General features: G+C 38.9%; 1 protein-coding gene across 1 annotated transcript; it reads left to right on the forward strand.

Moving 5' to 3' along the window:
* Positions 1-219: 219 nt before the first annotated feature.
* On the forward strand, positions 220-20,722 carry ahctf1 (AT hook containing transcription factor 1). Its single transcript, XM_048190895.1, has 36 exons — positions 220-482; positions 5,837-5,962; positions 6,156-6,409; positions 6,701-6,881; positions 7,024-7,231; positions 7,919-8,035; positions 8,139-8,223; positions 8,348-8,498; positions 8,582-8,714; positions 8,842-9,023; positions 9,127-9,188; positions 9,270-9,398; positions 9,555-9,645; positions 10,106-10,195; positions 10,271-10,411; positions 10,495-10,599; positions 10,698-10,797; positions 10,953-11,076; positions 11,181-11,237; positions 11,380-11,526; positions 11,782-11,972; positions 12,074-12,218; positions 12,744-12,875; positions 13,076-13,223; positions 13,325-13,475; positions 13,587-13,694; positions 14,024-14,180; positions 14,299-14,514; positions 14,618-15,650; positions 16,168-16,267; positions 16,381-16,478; positions 16,571-16,824; positions 17,443-19,459; positions 19,550-19,653; positions 19,745-19,815; positions 20,211-20,722. Exons 2-36 carry the CDS (start codon positions 5,842-5,844, stop codon positions 20,407-20,409), a joined length of 7,602 nt encoding a protein of 2,533 aa, XP_048046852.1. The 5' UTR covers positions 220-482; positions 5,837-5,841; the 3' UTR covers positions 20,410-20,722.
* The last annotated feature ends 463 nt before the right edge of the window (positions 20,723-21,185 follow it).

Below are 21,185 nucleotides of genomic sequence, written 5' to 3' on the forward strand. Positions count from 1 at the left end.
AAAAACAAAGCAAAACAAAACAAAATCACATCGAAAATGTTATTATTTGTACAGCTATGGTTCTGATGATTATGAAAGATGCACTCACGCCTTTTAAAAAGTGACTTCAACAACAAACGTGCAGTCAAGGACAGAATATGAAAACCCCTGTATTTTCCCTGGTCAAGGGCAGCTCCTTAAAATCTCGCGATACTATTTATGGCGCGGGATTTGGCTGAAGCAGATGAATGCGCAGTAGTCGTTCTGCAGCGCTATGGAAATGGCGCCTGCGTTCAAGCAGCAGTAGTCGGCAGTTATAACGTTTTACACTGAAGTCACTGGAATTTAAGTTTTCTCTTTGCTACTGCTTTAAAGTTTAACACAACTAGACTACGAGATTTTATCCGTACGAACTGAGTCCGGATTATGACCGGAAAAGAGTTGCCACGAAAGTCGTGTTTGAAGTATATGCAGTTTTCTTGAGGGCCGTCATCAGCACGCAGGTACAACGCTGTTGTCTGTGATCATTTTCAGCTGTCTGTGTCATATTAGGATATTCTGTAGCATTGTACGTGTTTCTGCGGCTCAATGCGATTTAACCCTCATTTAAGTGGTTTCTTTAGTGTTAAAAGCGGTTCCGAGTTGGTCTCGTGTTGTGACCGTTAGCTGCCGTTAGCCTGTGCGGCTAATCTGAAGGGCTCATGGTAACAGCCTGCGTGGGCTCAACTCACGCATCAACACGGCTATTTACGAGACGTATGTTTCATTACACATTGCATTAAGCTTTTTAAATCAGTTAATGTCCTGTCGTCCTTGTAATTTGAGTCTCTTGTTTGTTTTTATATGTATTATGTGTTGCTATTAACAGAACCGTTTGGTTGCTAGCGGTGCTACTGACGTGCTGTAGTTGACAGAACAGAAACTTTCTAGCAAAGCTATGTTATAGACCATAAAAAATGAATGTTTTATGTAAACTATACAAGGGACAGTACTGAATGGACGCTTGTATTTTGCCTGGGGAAGACAGCGGTATTTGTCAGCTATAATTTGAATGTATTTGAATGCACTTTGATGAGTTGTCTTGCTAAGATTTTAAAGTGACAGTCCACGTAATGACAAAGCATAACGGCAGGTTTTTCATAATATTAAGAAACAGAAATTGCCGCCGACTCCTGTTTTAGTGTATTTGGCCTAGTTTTGACTTTTATTCTGAATAAGTAATGAATAAAACTGGATTTCAGGTTGCGGCTTCGCCATGTGAATCTCACGCATGGGTGGGACATGTAGCCTGCGCGGGCACATGGATGAGTCCTATAGGCTGCGTCTGTTTTCATAAGATGACCATCCTTTTCCAGGGGGCGCATGAGCCAAGGATTTTTAACTTTTACAGACCCAGACTGTAAGCCAACCCATGGACTCCAGCAGAACTTGTTAATACTCCCATTGCAAACGTTATTTCATTTTTTTATATATATAACATCTTCAGTCAGATCACCATCATATGTTCTTTTAATGTTTTGAAATGTTTTTAAGGATCCCCAAGCTATTTCACTACAGTAAAATAGCTGTCCTTGTGGAATATCTTTTCCTAGTCTCTAGTAGACATAGTCATGTAATTCAGACTTTCAGCTAAGCTTATTAGTCATATTATGTGTGTTTTTTCGAGATAGTGTTATCATGGCTGTGCTACATATCTTAAAGCTGGTAAACATAAAGGTTATGTAATCATCCTGGTGGTCTACATGTGGTGGATGATCAAGCACCTGTCCTAATAATTACATGTTTTCAGAGTTTTATTGCAATTAATAGCAGTTTAATTAGAATATCATCTAGCAATTTTACTTTTTAACTGTGTAAAACATGAGCTAAATGACTATAAACACACATTGTTTATTTCAAAATAAGTCTTTAAATCCAAACATGTGTGAGTATTATTACTATAAACTTTAAAAGTATTTACTCTTTATTGTCCAAACGTATCGTGAAAAATTCACTGCACATAATTCATTTTGGTTGGTACAACCATGTTTATCCTTAAGAGCCTCGGGCCTCATTTATAACCGTTGCGTACGCATAAAACAGGCCCTGAAAGTGTGTACGCCAGTTTCTACGCATAAGTTGTGATTTATAAAAACAAACGTGATGGGAAAATTTGCCCACCTCCATTTTGGAGACAGAGCAGTTTGGCGACACCGATGGTGAGCTGAGGGACTGACGGCAGATGAAGGAAAACCACTTTAAATCCTAATTATGAGTCATAATCATAAATACAGTGCATGTTCACAGTAACAGTTGAAATAAATCAATGCTTCCCACAGGTTTGAAATAGGGCTGGGCGATGTATCGAATGCTTTTGTCACGCGCATTTCTTCAGTAAAGCCGGTTCCCTGATTACCGCTAAATCGCCATCACCTGCTTTCAAATGGAGCGGCATTTAATAGACAGAGCCATAGATCACTGATAAGCCACGCAATATCGCGTTCAATATCGATATGTATCGCCGTCGATATTAAAACTGGATAATGTTCTTAGTCTTTTCTTCCTGTGGGGGGGGCACTACAGTAATTTACTATGAATTAAATGGAAATCAAATTAAATACAATTTATTGTGTAACCAAAATACCAATAATGCCCAAAAGAAAAAGAATAAACCTAGCGTGTGACTTTTAATTATAAACAAGCCCGAAATACACAGGTACAGTTATTTTGAAATATCTGTACTATTGCAGGCTGATCCTTGTTATTCTTACAATCGTCTAAAACATTTTATATAAAGGCCATAAAGTATACATTGTAATAATTCAACTTGAGTTCATTAGCAATCGCTTGGCATAAATCTGCGCTTTTCATTGATTGAGAATCACTTTGAAGCAGACTGAAGCGCTGTTGCGCGAGCTTGTAGAACGCGCAACAGCGCCGCCTAGTGACATTGCAAAATGCAGCGTCCGTGGGAATGTCAGCGGGAATAAACAGTTCTGATGCACACGTAACGAGCAGGTATGAAACGACTAGTTTATCGATCGCGGATGGTTTCATTATCTTGCGCGGATATAAAAGTATGAGAGGATAAAAATAATAAAAGCAAAAATGTGTCTCCAAATATACTTGGGCAGCCGTTATTATACGTGGGTGGCCCGCCCAAGTAAAGTCTATGTGTGGGAAGCACTATAAATAAAAGAATGATTTAAACTCGCATGGAAACTCACGTTTTCATTTTGATATTCACTATTGGCGATAAGCACTGAAATTACATTGAAATTACATTACGCAGTCATTACGGAGAAACAAAAATTATATGAATTTAGATAGATGTGCTACTTTCGATCACTTTTCCTGTTACGCGCTGCTTTAATGACAGCGAGGAGCGTTAGGAGCATAATAATTCCTCTTTAAACTACAAAAATTTTAGCAAGAACGATGATCAGTGATGCACACTTAACTTGGATATTATGGAAGACGCGGCTGGATTCGGTGGTAGAATGGTCTGTTGTCCAGTTTGAATAGGTCCAATGATAATATCTTACTGTACAACCACAGCTGCAGGAGGTGCTGATGTCGTGTGAAGGATCTTCAAACAATTACTATTGTATTTGAAGGATATAATTTCAGGAAAACCGTAAGATTTGCACGTTTTCTTTTTAAAATACTTTGTCAGTGACGCGCCGAGATAAACAATTGTATTTACACTGCAATAAATAAGTAGGCCGATCTGTTTCCACTAAAAATAGCCTATACACATCCTAAAAGATATGTTCACCTTATCAGTAAAACTGCATAAATTTGATTTGAATTGTTTAAAACAATTAAAATACTATTTGGCCGGTAGAAATGAATGAATCGACTCTATTCTAAAACCTTTATCTGAAGCATTTTATACAATTTTGTTTTTATGGATATTTTGATATATTTATTCTGAAATATAAAGAGGATATTGGATCATTTTTTTTATCAATGTAGTGTATTGAACAAATGGCATTTATAGTCCGTATCTAATATTTTCCAATGTCTTATACCTTTGACGGTGTTAACCACGGTGTCACGTGGATGGGAACATGCATGGAAATGAGATGCAGATGAGGTTATGCATAGTAACACTAGGCGTCGTATGCTCCATATATGGTGATTTCGGGCAGGAGACAGTGTGGAGATGCACATACTCACAATCTTCCACTGACTGGGATTTATAAATGGATTTGTGCGCAGGTTCTGGCTTACGCATGGTTTTATAAATCTGAATTTTTTTGTGTGTACGCAAAATTTAGGTACGTACACTTTTAGGATGAAATCTACGCAGAGTTTTATGAATGAGGCCCCAGACCTGTAATTATTAATGTAGAGTATTTATGTTCTTTTACCTTGATTATAGTTTTGTTTGTGGAAGAAAATTATATGCAAGTCATTGGGGCCCATCAACTGTTTGCTTACTGAAATTTTTAAAAAATATCTTCTTTTGTATTCAGCAGAAGAAAGAAAGAAATACAAAGCTTCATGCCTTTTTTTTTTTTGCCCACATAAGTTCTATTACTTCTGTGGGGCATATTTGGTGTTTATGCGTGAGGGTGCCCTCCGGCTTCCAGTATGAATGAAACAGAGACGTGTTTAGTGCTCACTATTTTGGTTAAAAAATAGGAAAAATAATACTTCTCTTTTTAAAAAAAAAAAAAAAAAAAAATCCAAATGTTTTTTCTTCAGTGTAGAGTTCTTTTTTTCCCCTCCACAGTGGATGCATAAGAGGCTCATATACTCACCCGTCCTTTTCGGAGATAAACTGAAAGTGAAACCGTCGATTCACTCGTACTCAGGGTCTCTCTCGCGCACATAGTTTTATATATTTAGATATAAATAACAATGTAGCGCAACGTTATTACATTGCTCAACAAGACAGCGACAGCATTTCTCCGCCCACTCTCCCCTGCTCCGTTTGGAGTAATTGAAATTTGGTACCATTTTCGATACTCGATAGTATCGAAGTAATTCGGTCGGTACCTAAAAAAAAAAATAGAATTCGATACCCAGCCCTAATAATAATCATAATAATTGTTAGTCATATTAGTGACAATAGGCACGCTAATACTTTAGCTTCCACACTCCGCACAAACACTTGGATATGTGCCGATTGATAGTGCACATTTATCTAGGCTAACAGAGCAAGCGGCCATGTAAAGATGCTACTTACATGTTTCAAATGATAAGCCATATTTGAGATCGATGGATGGATTGAGATCGAACATTTGGATTTCCTGCAAACGGACTGCGTGATTTAACCACATGGATTTTTTTTTTTTTTTTTTTTTGGCGACTAACTGACTACTAATACATTTTTGGTTGACTAAACCTCTTCGGTAACGCTTTAGAATAAGGTCTTATTTGATGACATTAGTCAATGTATTATCTAACATGAGCAAACAGTGAGCAATACATTTGTTGTTACAGTATTTATTAATTTATTTTTTATTAATTATGCTAGTTATTTAATAAAAATACAGTTATTCATTGTTTGTTCATGTTCACAGTGCATTAACTAATGTTAACAGATACTAACGTTTAGTAGTACTAACGTTTTAGTCGACTATTAGGGGCCAGCCCTAGTTAGTTGCGTTTTATTTTTACATTTTAGCAGTGTTTTTCTCCCTCTGGGTCACTGACCATAAGCTCATCTGTACAGACCCACCAGTTGATGATTTTATTGTATGTTTGGAGGAAACATAAGTGTCACGACACATGTGGCAACTGCTCCAGTGGAGGCCCCAATAGAGCTGACAACTGCTGTTGTGTATGTGGGGATCTATTGAATGATATTGTATGCCTGATGTTTCAGGGCAGACAGATTGATTTTTAGCATGTGTTCTTTCTTCAGTAAGCATGCGTGACCTGGCAGCCCAAGTCACCAGCAGCTTGCTGCGCTTCCCAGATGTAACGATAGACGCACTGGGGGAGGATGAAGTTACGCTCGACTCTGTGCTGCATGGGAGATTTACTGTTGGTGAGTGTTGTTTTTACACTATGCCTTGATGATCACAAGTATGAATCCATTCCATGTTTGGGATGATTTAACTAATAATGGAATTATTAATTACATTATCCTAAAGTATAATTCAATTTAGTATTAATTTAATATTAGATGTTTTAAATTTTCCTTTTATCTTTCACTGACGTCTCTTATTTCTTGTGTGCAGGGAAGAGTGGACTGGCCTGGCTTGCCTGCGGGCCTCAATTGGAGGTCGTCCATGCCATTTCTGGAGAGCGTTTCTCTGCTTACCGCTTCAGCGGGGTGTCCGAGCACCAACCCACGGTGTTGTCTGTGCGGGACTTCTGTTGGCTGAAGCGAACAGGGCTGCTCATTGGTTTGGAGGAAGCAGAGGGCAGTATGTTGTGTCTGTATGATCTTGGTATCTCCCGTGTTGTCAAGGCTGTGGTCATCCCAGGCAGAGTGAGTGCAGTGTTATGAGTATCTATATTAGTATTTTTATATTTCCCCTTTTTTTTAAATTATAGTAACTTTTTATGTTTTTTCTAGTTATAGTAACATTGTGTTTTTGTCCTCCCTTTTTTTTATATATATATATATATTTCTAAATAGTTTTTACTTCAGTTTTAGTTATTTTAGCACATCAAGTTTAACTGAACGAAAATGTTGCTTTGGCGACAGTGGCAGAAATGTTGAATTCCCTACTGTGAAGGATCATGTGATTTTTAAAAAGAACATCTGCTTCTTCCACAGATCACAGCCATTGAGCCACTGGTTAGCTACGGAGGGGCCAGTGCTAGCACACAGCATCTACATCAGAGTTTGCGCTGGTTCTTCGGTGTGGCTGCAGTGGTAACGGACATCGGTCACGTTCTGCTGGTTGATCTCTGTCTGGATGACCTGTCCTGTAGTCAGAGTGAACTGGAGGCTTCAGGTTGGAATTATTATTTTTTTTTTTATTGCCCTTTCATATGAACAGTCAAAAACTATCATAGTGATTTTTAGTTTAGTAGTAGTAAGACTGAGGATGAATCTCAAACCCTTTTCATTCTTTCTTTTTTTTTTTTTGGCTATAGATCTGGAGGTGGTCAATAAGTCTCCGTCTGAGATCCCTCGGTTACGGGAGGGTGTGACGCAGCAGGGTAGACACCTATGTCTGCAGCTCAGCAGCCCCACAGGTACTGGAGCAACAGCCATGCAGTACATCCAACGCACCAACCAGCTTGCTGTCGGCTTCTCCGATGGCAGCCTGCAACTCTGGAACTTGAAGACCCTCAAAAAAGAGTGAGTGAAAAACTTAAAATAAGCTTGACTTGACCTTTGGTTTTGCCCGTTTTGTAACATTAAAGTAGGTATGAAATTAGTGGTCGACCAATATATCGCAAAGGCTGAAATATCGGCAACAATTGATAAGGTTTTCTGTTTGGCCAATGTGTCGGAAGTGGGACTTATATATTGATGGCACTGAGAACGCTTGCTAGCATTCTCCTACTTCATTTGTTTATGGTCCCTGTTTAACAGTTATGTCTAATATGTTATTAGATAGAAGTATTAAACAAAGAAAGTAAACATTATACAAAAAGAAGTATTTTTGCTTTGCTTTAAGTAATAGAAAGGCAAACATTGAACAAATACACATTTATATCATTTAAACAAATCTTCGAATATCAAATAAACATTTAATTTCACAAACCTTGCAGACTTAGTCGAATCCAGCTGTGAGATCTTCTGAAGTGTGCATTTGCAGACTGCATATAACAGGTGTGCTTTGTGCATCATCATATTGGCATCGGCCATCAAAAAAATCGATATCAGTCACCCACTACATGAAATTTGCTTTCAGTAATCCATTTCACTTGGATGTTCTTCATGATAGTGAAGGAAAAGGTCTGCCACTATCTGTTTTATCCCAACTTTAATGTATTACTGCACCAGTGAATTTGTTTCTGAACATATCCTCTTGCTCTCCAGATATCACTCCCAGCTAGAGGGTGGCAGAGTTCCTGTCTATGCATTTACCTTCCAGGAGCCAGAAAATGACCCTCGGAACTGCTGCTATTTGTGGGCAGTGCAGTCTGCACAGGATCAGTAAGTTTTCCGTTTAATGCGCTCATATCAACATAATCATCTGAATGATTTGACTTTATCTGCTTTTGTACTGATTTTATTTTGGTTTATTTTGTCTTTGCAGGGAGGGGGATGTGGTCAGCCTCCATTTGTTACAACTGGCATTTGGAGAGAGAAAGTGCTTGGCTTCAGGGAAAATTATTTATGAGGTAGAGAGCTGTGCAGGGTTCTACATTCTCATAGATTTATTGGAATGTTGCACAGTCTTTACATCACTATACAATGTTGTTGCAAAAAAAATGATTCATTCTGTATGTGATGTTTGACGCTCAGGGTCTGGAGTATTGTGAGGAGCGTTACAGTCAGGACTTGAACGGTACAGCGTTTCCCATGAGAGCTCAGGCCACCAATACCCGTTTGATCAGCTGTCAGACCATAGAAAAGTTTCGCCACCACCCTGATCGGGACGACAGCATGAATGAAGGTATTTTTGCATGACCAAAGCCAAATACTTTGCAGAGTGATTGATTGACATACTTTCTGTAACGTTTGTTTTTCTCTCTTTAGTGGCATCTCCTGACACAAGTGTCTCAGTTTTCAGCTGGCAAGTTAAATCGTATGGACAAGGCCAGCCATCGACCTTCATAGGTGTTTTTGACATTAACAGATGGTATCATGCTCAGATGCCAGATTCATTGAGGTGAGTATGCTTAGAGTAAAAGTTAAGTGTAAATGAAGTCAGACATGTTGCAACTCAAGTCCTTCCAAATTGGCGCATGTTAATGAAGGCAGCTTGCATTAAAGTCCTTTTTTCTTTACCTGTCCAGAGCGGGAGAATCTTTACGGAACTGTCCATATCTGGCAGTGTGGTCTCTTGACTCTGTGATCGAGACGACAGCTCCCTGTACTCTGTTGGATGTCCTGATTCATGAGCGCAGTCTAAGCAGGGGTCTGCCCTACACCTGCCCTCCACCGGAACAGTTCTTCAATCCCACCACCTACAACTTTGGCAAGACATGTTTATTTTATCTACATTTATTGCATGTATAATGGCTGTGTTTTGGGCTTCATTAAATATTTATTAACCTGTATATTTTTTCTGTTCTATCCAGATGGAAGTTGTTTGCTTAATGCTGGAATTGTGCACTTTACTTGCTCTGGCTATCAGAAAGAGGTTCGATTTTTGACCCCGTCTACTATGCTATGCTGTGTCTTTATTAATCTGGTCCATTAAACTGTTACTGTTTACTCTCAGACCCTTAGCTACTTGAAGAAGGTGGCACCAAGTTTGGGTGACAGCATTTCTAATGGATACTCGCGCTGTCTCATGTCTGGCCTCCTCTCTTCTCGTCTGGCTGATGTCCAGCCCTCCAGCCTCTCACAGGTAATGCAACATTTATTTAACATATTTCAGGAATAACTACACACTAGTTAATTTGTCTGCTTTTTAGCTAAATAGATTTCACCCACATGGTATCCAAATGTTTATCTGTAGCTGCGATGCATGTTTTTCATTGAATACCATGTGATTTGATTTCAGGAAGAGCAGCTTGATGCCATCTTGTGCACTGCTGTGGAGACAAGCTCATTGGGACTCATCACTGGCTGTATTAAACAGTGGACCACTGAAGGTGAGGATGGGAGAAGTAATGCTTTCGTAATCTATAAAAACTTGTTTCATCACTAAAAAGTTACACTGCAGTTTGAAAGCTTGAGGTCGGTAAGGTGTTTTTGAAAAGTTTAATATGCTCACAAAGAATGCATTTATTTATTTGAAATATTATTATGATTAAAAGCTACTTTATTTAAATATTTAATTTGTGTGATGGCAAAGCTGAATTTTCAGCATCATTACTCCAGTCTTAAGTGTTACATGATCCTTCAGAAATCATTCTAATATGCTGTTTTGGTGCTCAAACATTTCTTAATATTATTAAAGTTAAATTGTTGTGCTGTGTAATATTTTTGTGATTCTTTGAATAGAGAATTTTTAACAGCATTTATTTGAAATAGAAATCTTTTAGTTATAAACATCATTTGTGATCATTATAATGCATCCTTGCTGGATAAGTCTTACTTTCTTTCTTTCAGAGCAACCAGGATCTGCAGTAAATCTGCGCTATATACTGGAGTGGGCCTGGAATAAGGTTGTGCACACCAAAGAAGAATTGGATGAAATATGTGAGTTTCCTACACATTTCTCTCAATATGGTTGTATGCAAATTTAATCTGATCATGTGCTTTCTATGCATCCAGGTGCTCCGCTCTTTGACAGCTCAGCAAACTTCACAGATCCCCAGACACTGCAGCTGCTACAGCACAGTCAGCGCTTGCTGGCAAACCTCAGCACCATTTTCCACTGTTTGCTAAATGAGGCCCAGGAGCTCACACAGAAAGGTGTCTGAGTATATTCAGAATCACACTTGTATATGTGAAGTCGAAAATCACTAGAATGACTGACTATTTTTGGTTACCTGCAGGGTTGATTGGACTCATGAACAAATGCATGGTGTCTAGCTTGATCTCCCAGTATGCTCAAGTGGTTTTGTGGTTCTGCCGGACTGGTCTCCTTCCAGAGGGCTTTGGTATGACTGTGTTTTACTTAGCTTTACTTTGACTCTCTGTGATTTTTAAACAAATCTGTTCATTGCATATGCTGAATTCAGTGTTCTTCTATCAACAGATGATGAAGATGTGCTGCAGATATCAAGGCCCTTTTACAGTCATTCTATTATAAAGAATTACTACACTGGCCAGAGGGAGGAGCTGCGGAGACTGGCCAAGTAAGTTGCTAAAGCACCATTGGGCTTTTATTTATTTTGCTTTTTATTTGTCTATTTATTATGATAATTATAATATAATGTAATCATCCTTACTCTTTAAGTCACATTTTATCTGTGTAATAAGGCATAAAAAAAAAATCTTTTTCTTCCAATAGGGACAAGTGGTGTGCAGACTGCCTCTTGATTGATGGGCTGGTGAGTCAGTGTGGGGAACGCCTTACTGAACTTTGGAAAAGGGATGAGGGTGGAACAGGACAGTATCCTCCCCCATCACTTCATGTAAGTTAAGACTTAAACATGTTTAAACAACATTATGCTCAGCTGTGCTTAATTTTCTGTTTGTTTTTTTTTCTTTTTCTTTTTTAACTCTGTCCCTGGTATAGGCCTTGCTGGATATTTACCTCCTGGAAAACATTGAAGAATCCGCCAAACATGCTATTGTATCCTTTTGGGGTTTCTTTAGTACATCTTACATTTAGTACATTTAGTACTTCTTTAGTTTCTTTAGTACAAGCCTTTGCCATAAATATTGTGCTTTTTGCTGCTGGAGAGTAAAGATTATTCCTTGACTCAGACTCTTAGGTTATTTACTTGCTACTGGATGTGATGTACTCATTTCCCAATAAAAGTGGGGCATCAGTGGAGTCTTTTCCCACAGCGTTCGCCATTCCCATTGGGTTAGTGAAACTGGTACAAGGCCTATGGTTGCTAGATCATCATGATCATGAGGTATAAAAATTAATGTTAAGCTTCTTTGTCATTTATGCTCTTATAGTAGTATTTTTAAAAGAAACTTTGATTTGTTGCTTGATTTATAAATGGTGTGAACTTTGTGAATGGTTATGGTGTTTAAAAGTTGTCTACTTCCAGATATGGGAACTATATAAGTTTAAACACTACTCCTAGTGTATTTTGTGTGAATACCAGAGGTACAACATGATACTTCATAAATAATTTGTATTGAATGGTTTTCATCTCCCCCAGAGTTCTCTGGAGCTGCTGTTGCACCCAGCCACAAGTCACTCTCTGTGGAGCTGGCAGCATGAGCGTGTCCTGCAGGCTTTGATGTGCCAGCAGAAACACAGCATCGCCCTGCGTTACCTGCATGTGATGAAGCCTCCCATGTGCACTACCAGCCAAGCCAAGCTGTGCCTCTCTGTCCTGCTTCATAACAGGTATGTATGTATGTATGTAGTGTACCATGTAATTAATATGTCAGCTTATGTTTATTTGTAGTTACTTGACTCTTACTTTTGGTTTGTTTTGGGCTGGCCAGGTGTATTGTAGAGGCCTGGGCTTTGCTAAGGCAGCACTGTAATAAATTGAACATGGAGGAGATGATGAGGTTTCTCTTTGAGACCTGTCAGGAGCTTGGACTGATGAAAGAGCTGCTTAAGCTGCCCCTTGGACTTGGAGAACAGGTGTGTATAAATCTTTACAACACATAATATTTATTGGCTGTTAAAATGCAAAATAAATATTTTATTTAGCAAGGACACAAACTTGATCAAAAGTGACAGTAAAGACTTTAGGCTACGTTCAGACTGCCGGTAAATGTGGCCCAAATACGGGTTTTTTCCATATGTGACAGATCTTTTTTTGTCATGACAGTGTGAACGGTAAAATCCACATGGAATCTGATCTTTTCAATCCTGATTTGGGTATTACAGTGACATATACAAGCAAAACATGTAGGCTTGTATCATAAACGTTTAAGAATTCTGTTTTTTATATTGCCTGCACATAAATTGGCTAGCTTCCGTGGCACACTATAAATAAACGTGTAACCGCTTACTTTAATGTCTTCTGTTTACTTCCATATGACAGTGTGCTGCGTGTTATAAAGTTATTTTAAATTGTAATAATATTTCACAGTATTTACTGTATTTGATGTATAAAGAGCATGAGACTTTTCTTCTTGTTTAAACTTTGATTCAAATGTGTAGGAGTGTTTGGAGCGGTTCCTTCAAACCACCGGAGGTTTCCAGAATCGGGAGCTGCTCATGGTCCACTACCTCCAGCAGGCAAATTATGTGCCTGCCCTTCAACTCAACCAGACCCTCAAAATGAACCTAGCAGTATGTTCAATTTCATATTATAGTCTACTTCTGGTTTAATTTTCATCAGTTATATATATATATATATATATATATATATATATATATATATATATATATATATATATATATATATATATATATATATATATATATATTTTTTTTTTTTTTTTTTTTTTTTTTTTTTAAAGGAATTCATGCTATTTTTCTTTTTAATTCAGGCTGATCGGGATCCTAAAATGAAGGAAAGGTCAAACACAAGGAATTCCATTCTCAATCAGTATGGGAAGGTTCTTCCTCGGGTTCAACGGAAATTAGCCATTGAACGAGCAAAACCATACCAACACCCTGCTACGATTCACAGAGAAGGTATCGATGATAGACATACTCACTGGGAAGCAAATGTTAGAACTTGACAGAAGTTATTAGCAGTTGACCTTAAATCTGCTCTTCTCTTCTCTCACCCCTAGTTAAAAGACCACAGCCTCTGTCGACTGTTGCTAAACGTTCAGCCACTGAAAATGTGATGACCAGAGCAGCCTTTATCAATAATGTCCTTTCAAAGATCAAGGAAGTGTGGGTTGGCAAGAACACCACTCCCGAGTCATCTCCTTTCAAAAGGTATCTTACTAAATAGTTTTTCCCAGCCTTCATTTTCTGTTTATAAGCTATGAAATGTTTTCTCTTTAAACCCTGTTTTGCACTGAATGTTTTGTTGGATTTCCTGTTCAGCCCCAAAGAGTCAGAGAAGCAAGTGCCTAGCCTACACCTTTCCTCTCCAAATCTACCTGAGGCTTTTGTAGGAACTCCCATCAACATGCTAAACAAGAGAATGTCAAGGTAAAACAGTCAAAGACTGGTTTTTAGTGTGTTGTAAGTTGCTTTTGATAAATTTACAACTCAAAAGACACTATCCAACTTATTTTTAATGTAGGAGCGGACAAGGCCGTTTGTAACTTGAATGTTCAAAGGCTTCCAGTTCCATTTGCTTCCAGTTAATTGTAATTCATCTTCATTATCATCATCAACACATTAGCTTGTAGTGCAAATAGTTTTACCGCTTACTGTACTTTTGTTATTCTTCTAGTTATTTACCTATAGTGGCTAATGAATTGGAAGTCTCGCACAAAATAAGGTGGATGGTAACATTTCCTTTTCTTTGTCACCAGGCTTCTGGATTTGGTTGTGCAGCCATCTTCCCAGAATTCTCCAGAGAGCTCAAATTTGCCTGGCACTCCTACAAGGTCCATTACCTCGTGGGCTGGCCCAAAGAGTGCAAGCAAGGCTCCTGAGCTCAGTTTACTGCAAACTCCACAAGTGGTGAAGGTGAGACCCTATGGTTTTAAAACTGCACAAAACCTTTGACACTTCAGATTAAAAGTCCCTTATGTACTTAACATGTTTTAAGAAATTGCCCACCTAATTATAAACTCTTTGATTTTAGAGAGCTCGAGCCTTGGCATCAGGCCCTGTTTTCTCAGCCTTCACTCCACAGTCTATTCTGAGGAGCAGTTTGCGTCCCACTCCTGTGGCCACCCCTTCTGCCTCCCCAGGCAGATCAATCACTCCTCCTCTCCGCCCCAAAGAGAGCCGTATTACCTTTATAGAGGAGGCTGATTCTCCAGAAGCTCCCAAGGGCTCTGTCCACTGGAACAATGGGGTAATGCCTTTTCTATATCTAAAATCAAATGTTAAGATGAGCTGTAATAGGAAAAAGACAGAATCTTAGATTTTTGCAGTAGTAATATTGTGGTTCTTTACAGATTACGATTAACAGGAAGCTCAATACACCTAAGAGACCTTCCCCTCCTCCAAAAGCAATTATTGAGGCCTGGAGTGAACATTCAGATGCTGAAGAGGAAGAAGCAGATGTAAAGAGGACGTATATGCCTTCTCCTGAAGAGAAAGAGAATCCTGATGTAGAATCTGAGAGTGGCAACTCTGCTGCAGGGATCTCTTTGACAGAGTCCGCACAAGTGCTTCCCACTCTTGTGCGACGGCCTAGTCTGGGGCAAGAAGCAAGTCTCGTATCCGAACAGTCCGATACCACTCTTGAGTTCCATGATGCTCCTGCTCCTGAGGATCTTATGGCAACACTGAAAGAACATCAAGCCAACAACAGCATGGATCGGGAGGTGACTGTAAGACTTCCAAACACTTCAGAGGAACATATGCCTCCTGTAGAAGAGAAAACAACTTCAGAATTACCTGAAGAAAGGCTGCCTGAGAAAGAGCTAAATATAGCTCAGGAAAATGATGCAGCGGAAGACTTGTCCAATGGAGAACGTCCTTCAGAAACACAGGAAGCCCATAATGAGAGTGAGGAGATTGAGGGGCATGTTAATATTGAGAATGATCTTGTGAGGGAAGTAACTGAGGAGCAGCTTAAGGAAACTTCAGGGGCTCAGGTTCTCAAACTGGATATGGTTATGGAACCAGAGCTTGTTCTTTCAGTTCAGGAACCAAGCTTAGAACCTTTGACTGACATTTTAGAGCATCCAGAGATCCAGGAACCAACAGAAGCTGAAGAATCATTGAACACATCTTCATTTTTTGTTGAAGCTCTCAGTGTTCCTCCTACTTTAGAGCCTGTAAACAAATCCATGGAAGAAAATGCTGCTTATGACACTATTGGTGAATCCGCTGTCACCAAGGTATCAGAGGCAGTACCAGAAGAACTGGTCTGTGAGGCCTCTGAGTCTAAGATTCCAGTGGTTGAGTTGGTGAACCATGAACAAATGACTAGTGAACCTGAGATCAAAGAAGAATGTGAAGGGGAATCTATGGAAACCTCAGGTGTTTTTTTTTTAATTTATTTATTCCTTAACATACAATACTGTTCAAAAGCTTGGGGTCAGTATGTTTTTATTACATTTTATCAAAGGTGACAAAGACATTTATAAGGTAAATGTTTCTGTTCTTTTAAACTTTATATTCATCAAAGAATCCTAAAAAAAATTAAAGTTTCCACATCAAAAAAAAAGTTAATTTCAACATTGATTTTCTCAAGAGAGATTACTTGAGCTGCTGAAAATTCTGCTTTGCCATCACATGAATAAATTACCCGTTTTCTGCTTTAATATATTTTAAAACACATTTTAAATTGTAATATTTCACAATATTCCTGCTTTTACTGTATTTTTAAACAAATAAATGCAGCATTGGTGAGCATAAGAGACTTTTTTTCAAAAACTTTTAAAAATATATACCAACTCCAAACTTTTGAAATGGTACTGTAACTTTCCTGTTTTTTATTATATAAGAGAACAATAACTGGTAGGAAATGAATGTCTAAAACAGATTTATTTTGTAGATTTGGATGCCTTTGTGGAACAGCATTTATTTGGCCCAGATCGTTCTCCATCTTTGACACAGTCCAGTATTAGGGAAGTCTCAGAGGCCACTATCAAATGGTACTTGTTAATGACTTGTCTATCATGTTTCTGGTGTGCTGCTTTGCATATGTTTCACATGTCTTGCCATTTTGCCTTTTATGACTTTTGTTTGGGCTTTGTACACCCTATAGTGAACCAGTTTGTGACAATAAGGAAGTTCAGCCCACTGAAGAGAATGCAGCAGATTTGAAAACACAGACGTCAGATTCTGCTACCTCAGAGTCTAGATGTAAGTACATGTCAAGTTCAGCATTTTAGTCAACAAATGTCTTTAAACAACATGGTAATGATCCAAATCTAATCTCAAAATTCTTCCTATAGCTGTAGTTAGCTTAAATGACACCGATGAGTTTACCAGTGCCGAATCTTCAGAGGATGAAGAGGACTCTGAAGATGAGAAGGTGGAGGACTCAGGAAGTGAGGTTGAGATTATAGAAGAAGTAAAGGGTAATGGCAGAAGTAACCATCAGCCTTCTCCTGCCCTTTACATGGAGGAACTTCCATCAAATGAGCAGTACCTCCAGGATCAAGCCAATGCAGTGTTGTCACTGGTCACACCTGAGGCACAGCTGAAAGTGAGTGTACAATTGAAGTCTTATTTGATGTTAAAGTAAATCTCATGTAGTCATTTAAACTGCATGGTCTTAAACTGTCCTAACCAGGTGAAATGCAACAAGTTTCCAACTTTTAGCAAATTTAGCATTATGGCCTGAATGTAGCCGGATTATTGCTGCCAATTTCCAAAAGCACAGCTGTATATTAAACCGCACATAGGACCAAAATGACCTGATAAATGGAAACTTCACAATACTTACTGCTTCAAAGCTGCTTTACAGAAAATGCTTGTTTCAGTTAGGAAATATTCAGTTATCAGCTAGAGATTGGTGTCCACTAAAGTAATGTCCATATGGCAGTAATATACAGCTATAATATAATGCATGTTATTTGGTTAGTTAACATCATGTATTCAGTTAAGTAGACACAACGAGCGAGTAATTATATAAGCAGCAATTATAACTTGTGCTCGTAATGATTACAGATTAACAATTACAGAATGTCTTGTCATGTTTCTAGAGAAACTCAGATTAACACTGAAGATGTTGTACCTAGTTAGGACATGTGTGATTAGTGTTTGTTCTAGGAATGTTTTGTACATGGATTCATTCTCCCATTCTGGCTTTTTTGTTCTGCAGGTTCTAGACACTGACATGCCAGAGGATGAAGGTGAAGTGGTAATGGTTGGCCTTGGCACTGCAGATCTAGATGAGGAAGATGCTATGTGTTATACAGAGCTTAAGACATCCACCACTCTCCTGGTGCCTGTAGAGCTGGCTGATGAGCAGCAAACGCATCATATAGATGGAGGCACTTTAGAGACCCTCAGCAGTGCACCAGATGGAACACAGCCAGAAGACTCGGACGGCTTCACGCTAATGCTTGATCCAGATGTGGAGGAACTGCCTGACACTTCAGAGTTGGACCACAATGCAGTATTGCTACCTCTACATGAGCCAGAAGAGCCCCAGGATGTGGATAATCAGCTTACAGCTAACTCTGAGGTTGTCGTCTTGGATCATACTGTTCAAGTTCTAGACAACAAATTGGAAGAAGTACAAGACTTGGTATTAGACACTGAACCTGTTGTCACTGGTGTCATTAAAATGGAAGAGCAACCAGGTGAGGTCCTCCAGATAGTGGAACAAATGATCACACCACAAGCAGAACCTTCTTCTCAAGAAACAAAAGGTCTTTTCAATGGTGAAAGGCCAGAATTTGATCCTCCTGAGGTGCAGGAAGAATCACATATCTCTCCTCATGGGGAAGTATTGGAGTCTTCTGCACCAGAGAATGTTTTGCCTTCAGAAGAGCTTTTAGTTAAGGTCAATGAAGTTTCTGCATTGGACACAGAGGTGTCAGCCATTGCAAAGGACAATATAACTGAATCTATCCAAATAGACACTACACCCTTATTGGCTGAAGAAGTTGAGGAACTTCCCACAACAAAACAATTGGCAAGGGCGAAGTCACCAGGAAGGCCAAAGTCACCAGGAAGACCCAAGTCACCTGCAAGAACAAAAGTCGAAAGATCTGGAAAAGATACAGAGGAAATTTTGGAGAACGTTAAGGAGGTGCTGCACAGCCCATCACGGAGGACAAGGAAAACTGTAACATTCCCTGTACCCAACCTTGATGTGGAGAAGGATCTTACTGAAGAGGAACAAATGGATTCTCAAGTACCTTCTACACCAAGACGTGTTACAAGGAGTGGCAAGCAGCTGCAAGACTATCAAGTTCCTGTTACACCCAGAAGAAGCGCAAGAAAAGCAGATGCAGAGCAACTCGCTAATGAGAATGACCAAGACATGCCTTCTGAGAAAATATCAAAGCTTGCAAGTCCGGCACGAAAGACCCCACAGAAAGCTACACCTAGGAAAGGATCCCGAAGAACCAGGAGCACAGTGGTTGATGATGAGGCCTTGTCCTCTGACCCTATTCCCAGTGATGACTCTGAAACACAAGCCAGACAGAGTACCAGAAAAGTCCAAGCACCAATCGATGTTCCAGAAACTCATCAAGAAGTCCCAGAGGAGAAGCCTGCCAAAGCACAAAGTAGTCCTAGTAGGGTTACTCGCAAGTCTACCCGTGGTCTAGCGATAGAATGTTTCCAACAGGATCCTGCAGAAGATGCCACAACTCTAAATCAACCTCTTAGAACTCCTCCAAGAAGCAGGAGGAAGACCGTGGCCAGCACTGCAGAAAAAGCAAACAATGCTACCTTTGTTGTTGAGGATGCACAACTTCAGAGTGTTTCAAGGCGCCTTACGAGAAGCCGGCACTGGAATCAAGGTGAGGATCTTGGCAAAGAAAGGCCAGATTTGATTCCCTTGGAAGTGGAGACTGAAACTCTTCAGGCTGATGCCCTTGTAGAGCGACTCAATAACAAGGAAGCCAGAGAAGAGAGTGTTCCCGTTGTAACTGAAATTATACGTGCGAAGAGAAAAACCACTAGATCTGCAGCACCTCCATCACTGAATAAAACTCAAAATGCAGACATTGAAGAATCGAAATTGGTGGTGTCCGATGAAGTTCAGGAACATGCAAGCAAGTCACTTTCAAGTGCTAGACGTACACGAGCGAGAAAGGCATCTGAACAAAACTCAGCTGTTGAGGATCCGGTTACTCCCATAGTTGACCTGAAAAAAACGAGAGGTAGTCAATATTGTAATGCCTCTTTTTGCAGTAGTTTTCAACACTTTAATGTGCTTTCAATCCAATTTATCTGCAATCCTTTCTTTATAGGAAGGAGAAAAGGAACTTCTCTACAAAATGAAGTTCCAGAAATTTTGTCTCCTGTACCTCAAACAAAAGCCTCAGGAGGTGAAACTGATTCTCAGTCCAAAGAGGTAAGCAGTGTCCTATAAAATTTGAGTGCCAAAACAATTGTTTAATTTGTACTTGATCACAATTTAAGTTTTATAATGTCTTTTGTTGTAGGACAATGGCCCTGTAGATTATGTTGCTGTTGAAACTGAGGTTGTCAAGCCCAGAAAGAAGAGGACAACCAGGTGAATTGTCAATGTTGCATGTAGTCCTATGGATATTGTAATATAAAAAGGATATTTAAATGCAGTTTATAAACATGGTTTTTGCATAGTCAAGCTACTATCTTAATCTGCCCAAGTATAAATGAGTACAACTACAAGATCCGCAGTTGAACAATTGATACAGACTACCTTGCTTATGTTTTGTTGCATAATTGTAGACTAATTCACTTGGGAAAAGCCGAGCTACAATTGCATTATCTAGATCTGTTAGTCCAACCAGTGCAATTTAAGTCTGTATAAAGCGTTTACGTTACCTTTTAAAAAGGCAAATGATTGTTTTAATCTGAAAGTGCGTGTGAATGTTCTTACTGGCCTTAGTTTGATTATCATACCCTATTTCTTTTTTCTTTTAACAGAACAAAAGCTGCCCCAGAACCTCCACCCCCTGTTGAGATTGATTTTCTTTCTCCCCTCGCTAGTCCAGTCGAACCGTTAGCTAGAACCGAAAAGAGAACCGAAGAAAAGGAAACCCCTTCACTGAGGATGAACCTACGCCGCAAACGCATGATGGATGCCATTTTTCCTAAACCTGTAACGAGGAGGAAGAAGCTTTGATTGTCAACTCTTTGACTGGACTCATTTCCCAATGCACTTAATGTGCATTTTTGTTTTCTGCTCTCCCTGTTTCTTAAGAGCTCTGCAACCCGCTGTTTTCTAATTAAGATAATCAATGGATAATGTTTGGAATAAATAATCTAATTTGGGATAAATAATTTTGTATTATAAATTATGCTGTTTACAGTAAGGAGCACTGAGGGACTTGAGCACCAAAAAAGAGATGGTTTAGTTTTTAAATGTGTTTCTACTAATTGATGCAAATGTAAATAGCCTTTTAGGTATGTTATAAATAAAATTTGATACTTGTGAATTTTGTTACTTGTTTTGTTTACAGGAAAGATTGTGCAACATGTAAAGGCAAAGCAAACAATTATAAGATTTATGGTTGTACCACTTGGGTGATAATTCATAAAGATGAATAATTTACATTGGTTGAAAAAGTGTAATACAAATCATCCATATTACATGGGTGGACTTATTGCTTTGATGCTTGGCACATGGTCTCCTCTATCTTGAGGTCTTAAGCTGGTGAACACAGAGTTATTTGTTCATTGCAGATAATAATGTACATTTATTTTCCTTTAAATGCATCCATTTTATTTTGAACAGCATTGTGAACTGATTTGTAATGCCGGTTTGCTTTCAAATACAGAACAAGATTTACAGTCTTAATGTTTTGTAGTTCTTCAGATGTACTGATTCAGCCATTTTACCACAAGTGTTTTCCTGCAAGAAGTAAAAGACATTAAAATGACTGTTGTAACCAAGATATA

The sequence above is a fragment of the Megalobrama amblycephala genome, linkage group LG5 (assembly GCF_018812025.1).
Source record: "Megalobrama amblycephala isolate DHTTF-2021 linkage group LG5, ASM1881202v1, whole genome shotgun sequence".
In the NCBI taxonomy this organism is placed as follows: Eukaryota; Metazoa; Chordata; class Actinopteri; order Cypriniformes; family Xenocyprididae; genus Megalobrama; species Megalobrama amblycephala.

Coding starts and splice junctions, on each gene's coding strand:
- ahctf1 (XM_048190895.1), top strand. CDS start 5,842: ATGCGTGACCTGGCAGCCCAAGTCACCAGCAGCTTGCTGCGCTTCCCA. Junction 9,646..10,105: donor TAAACAGTGGACCACTGAAG/GTGAGGATGGGA, acceptor TCTTTCTTTCAG/AGCAACCAGGATCTGCAGTA. Junction 14,515..14,617: donor CTGTCCACTGGAACAATGGG/GTAATGCCTTTT, acceptor GGTTCTTTACAG/ATTACGATTAACAGGAAGCT.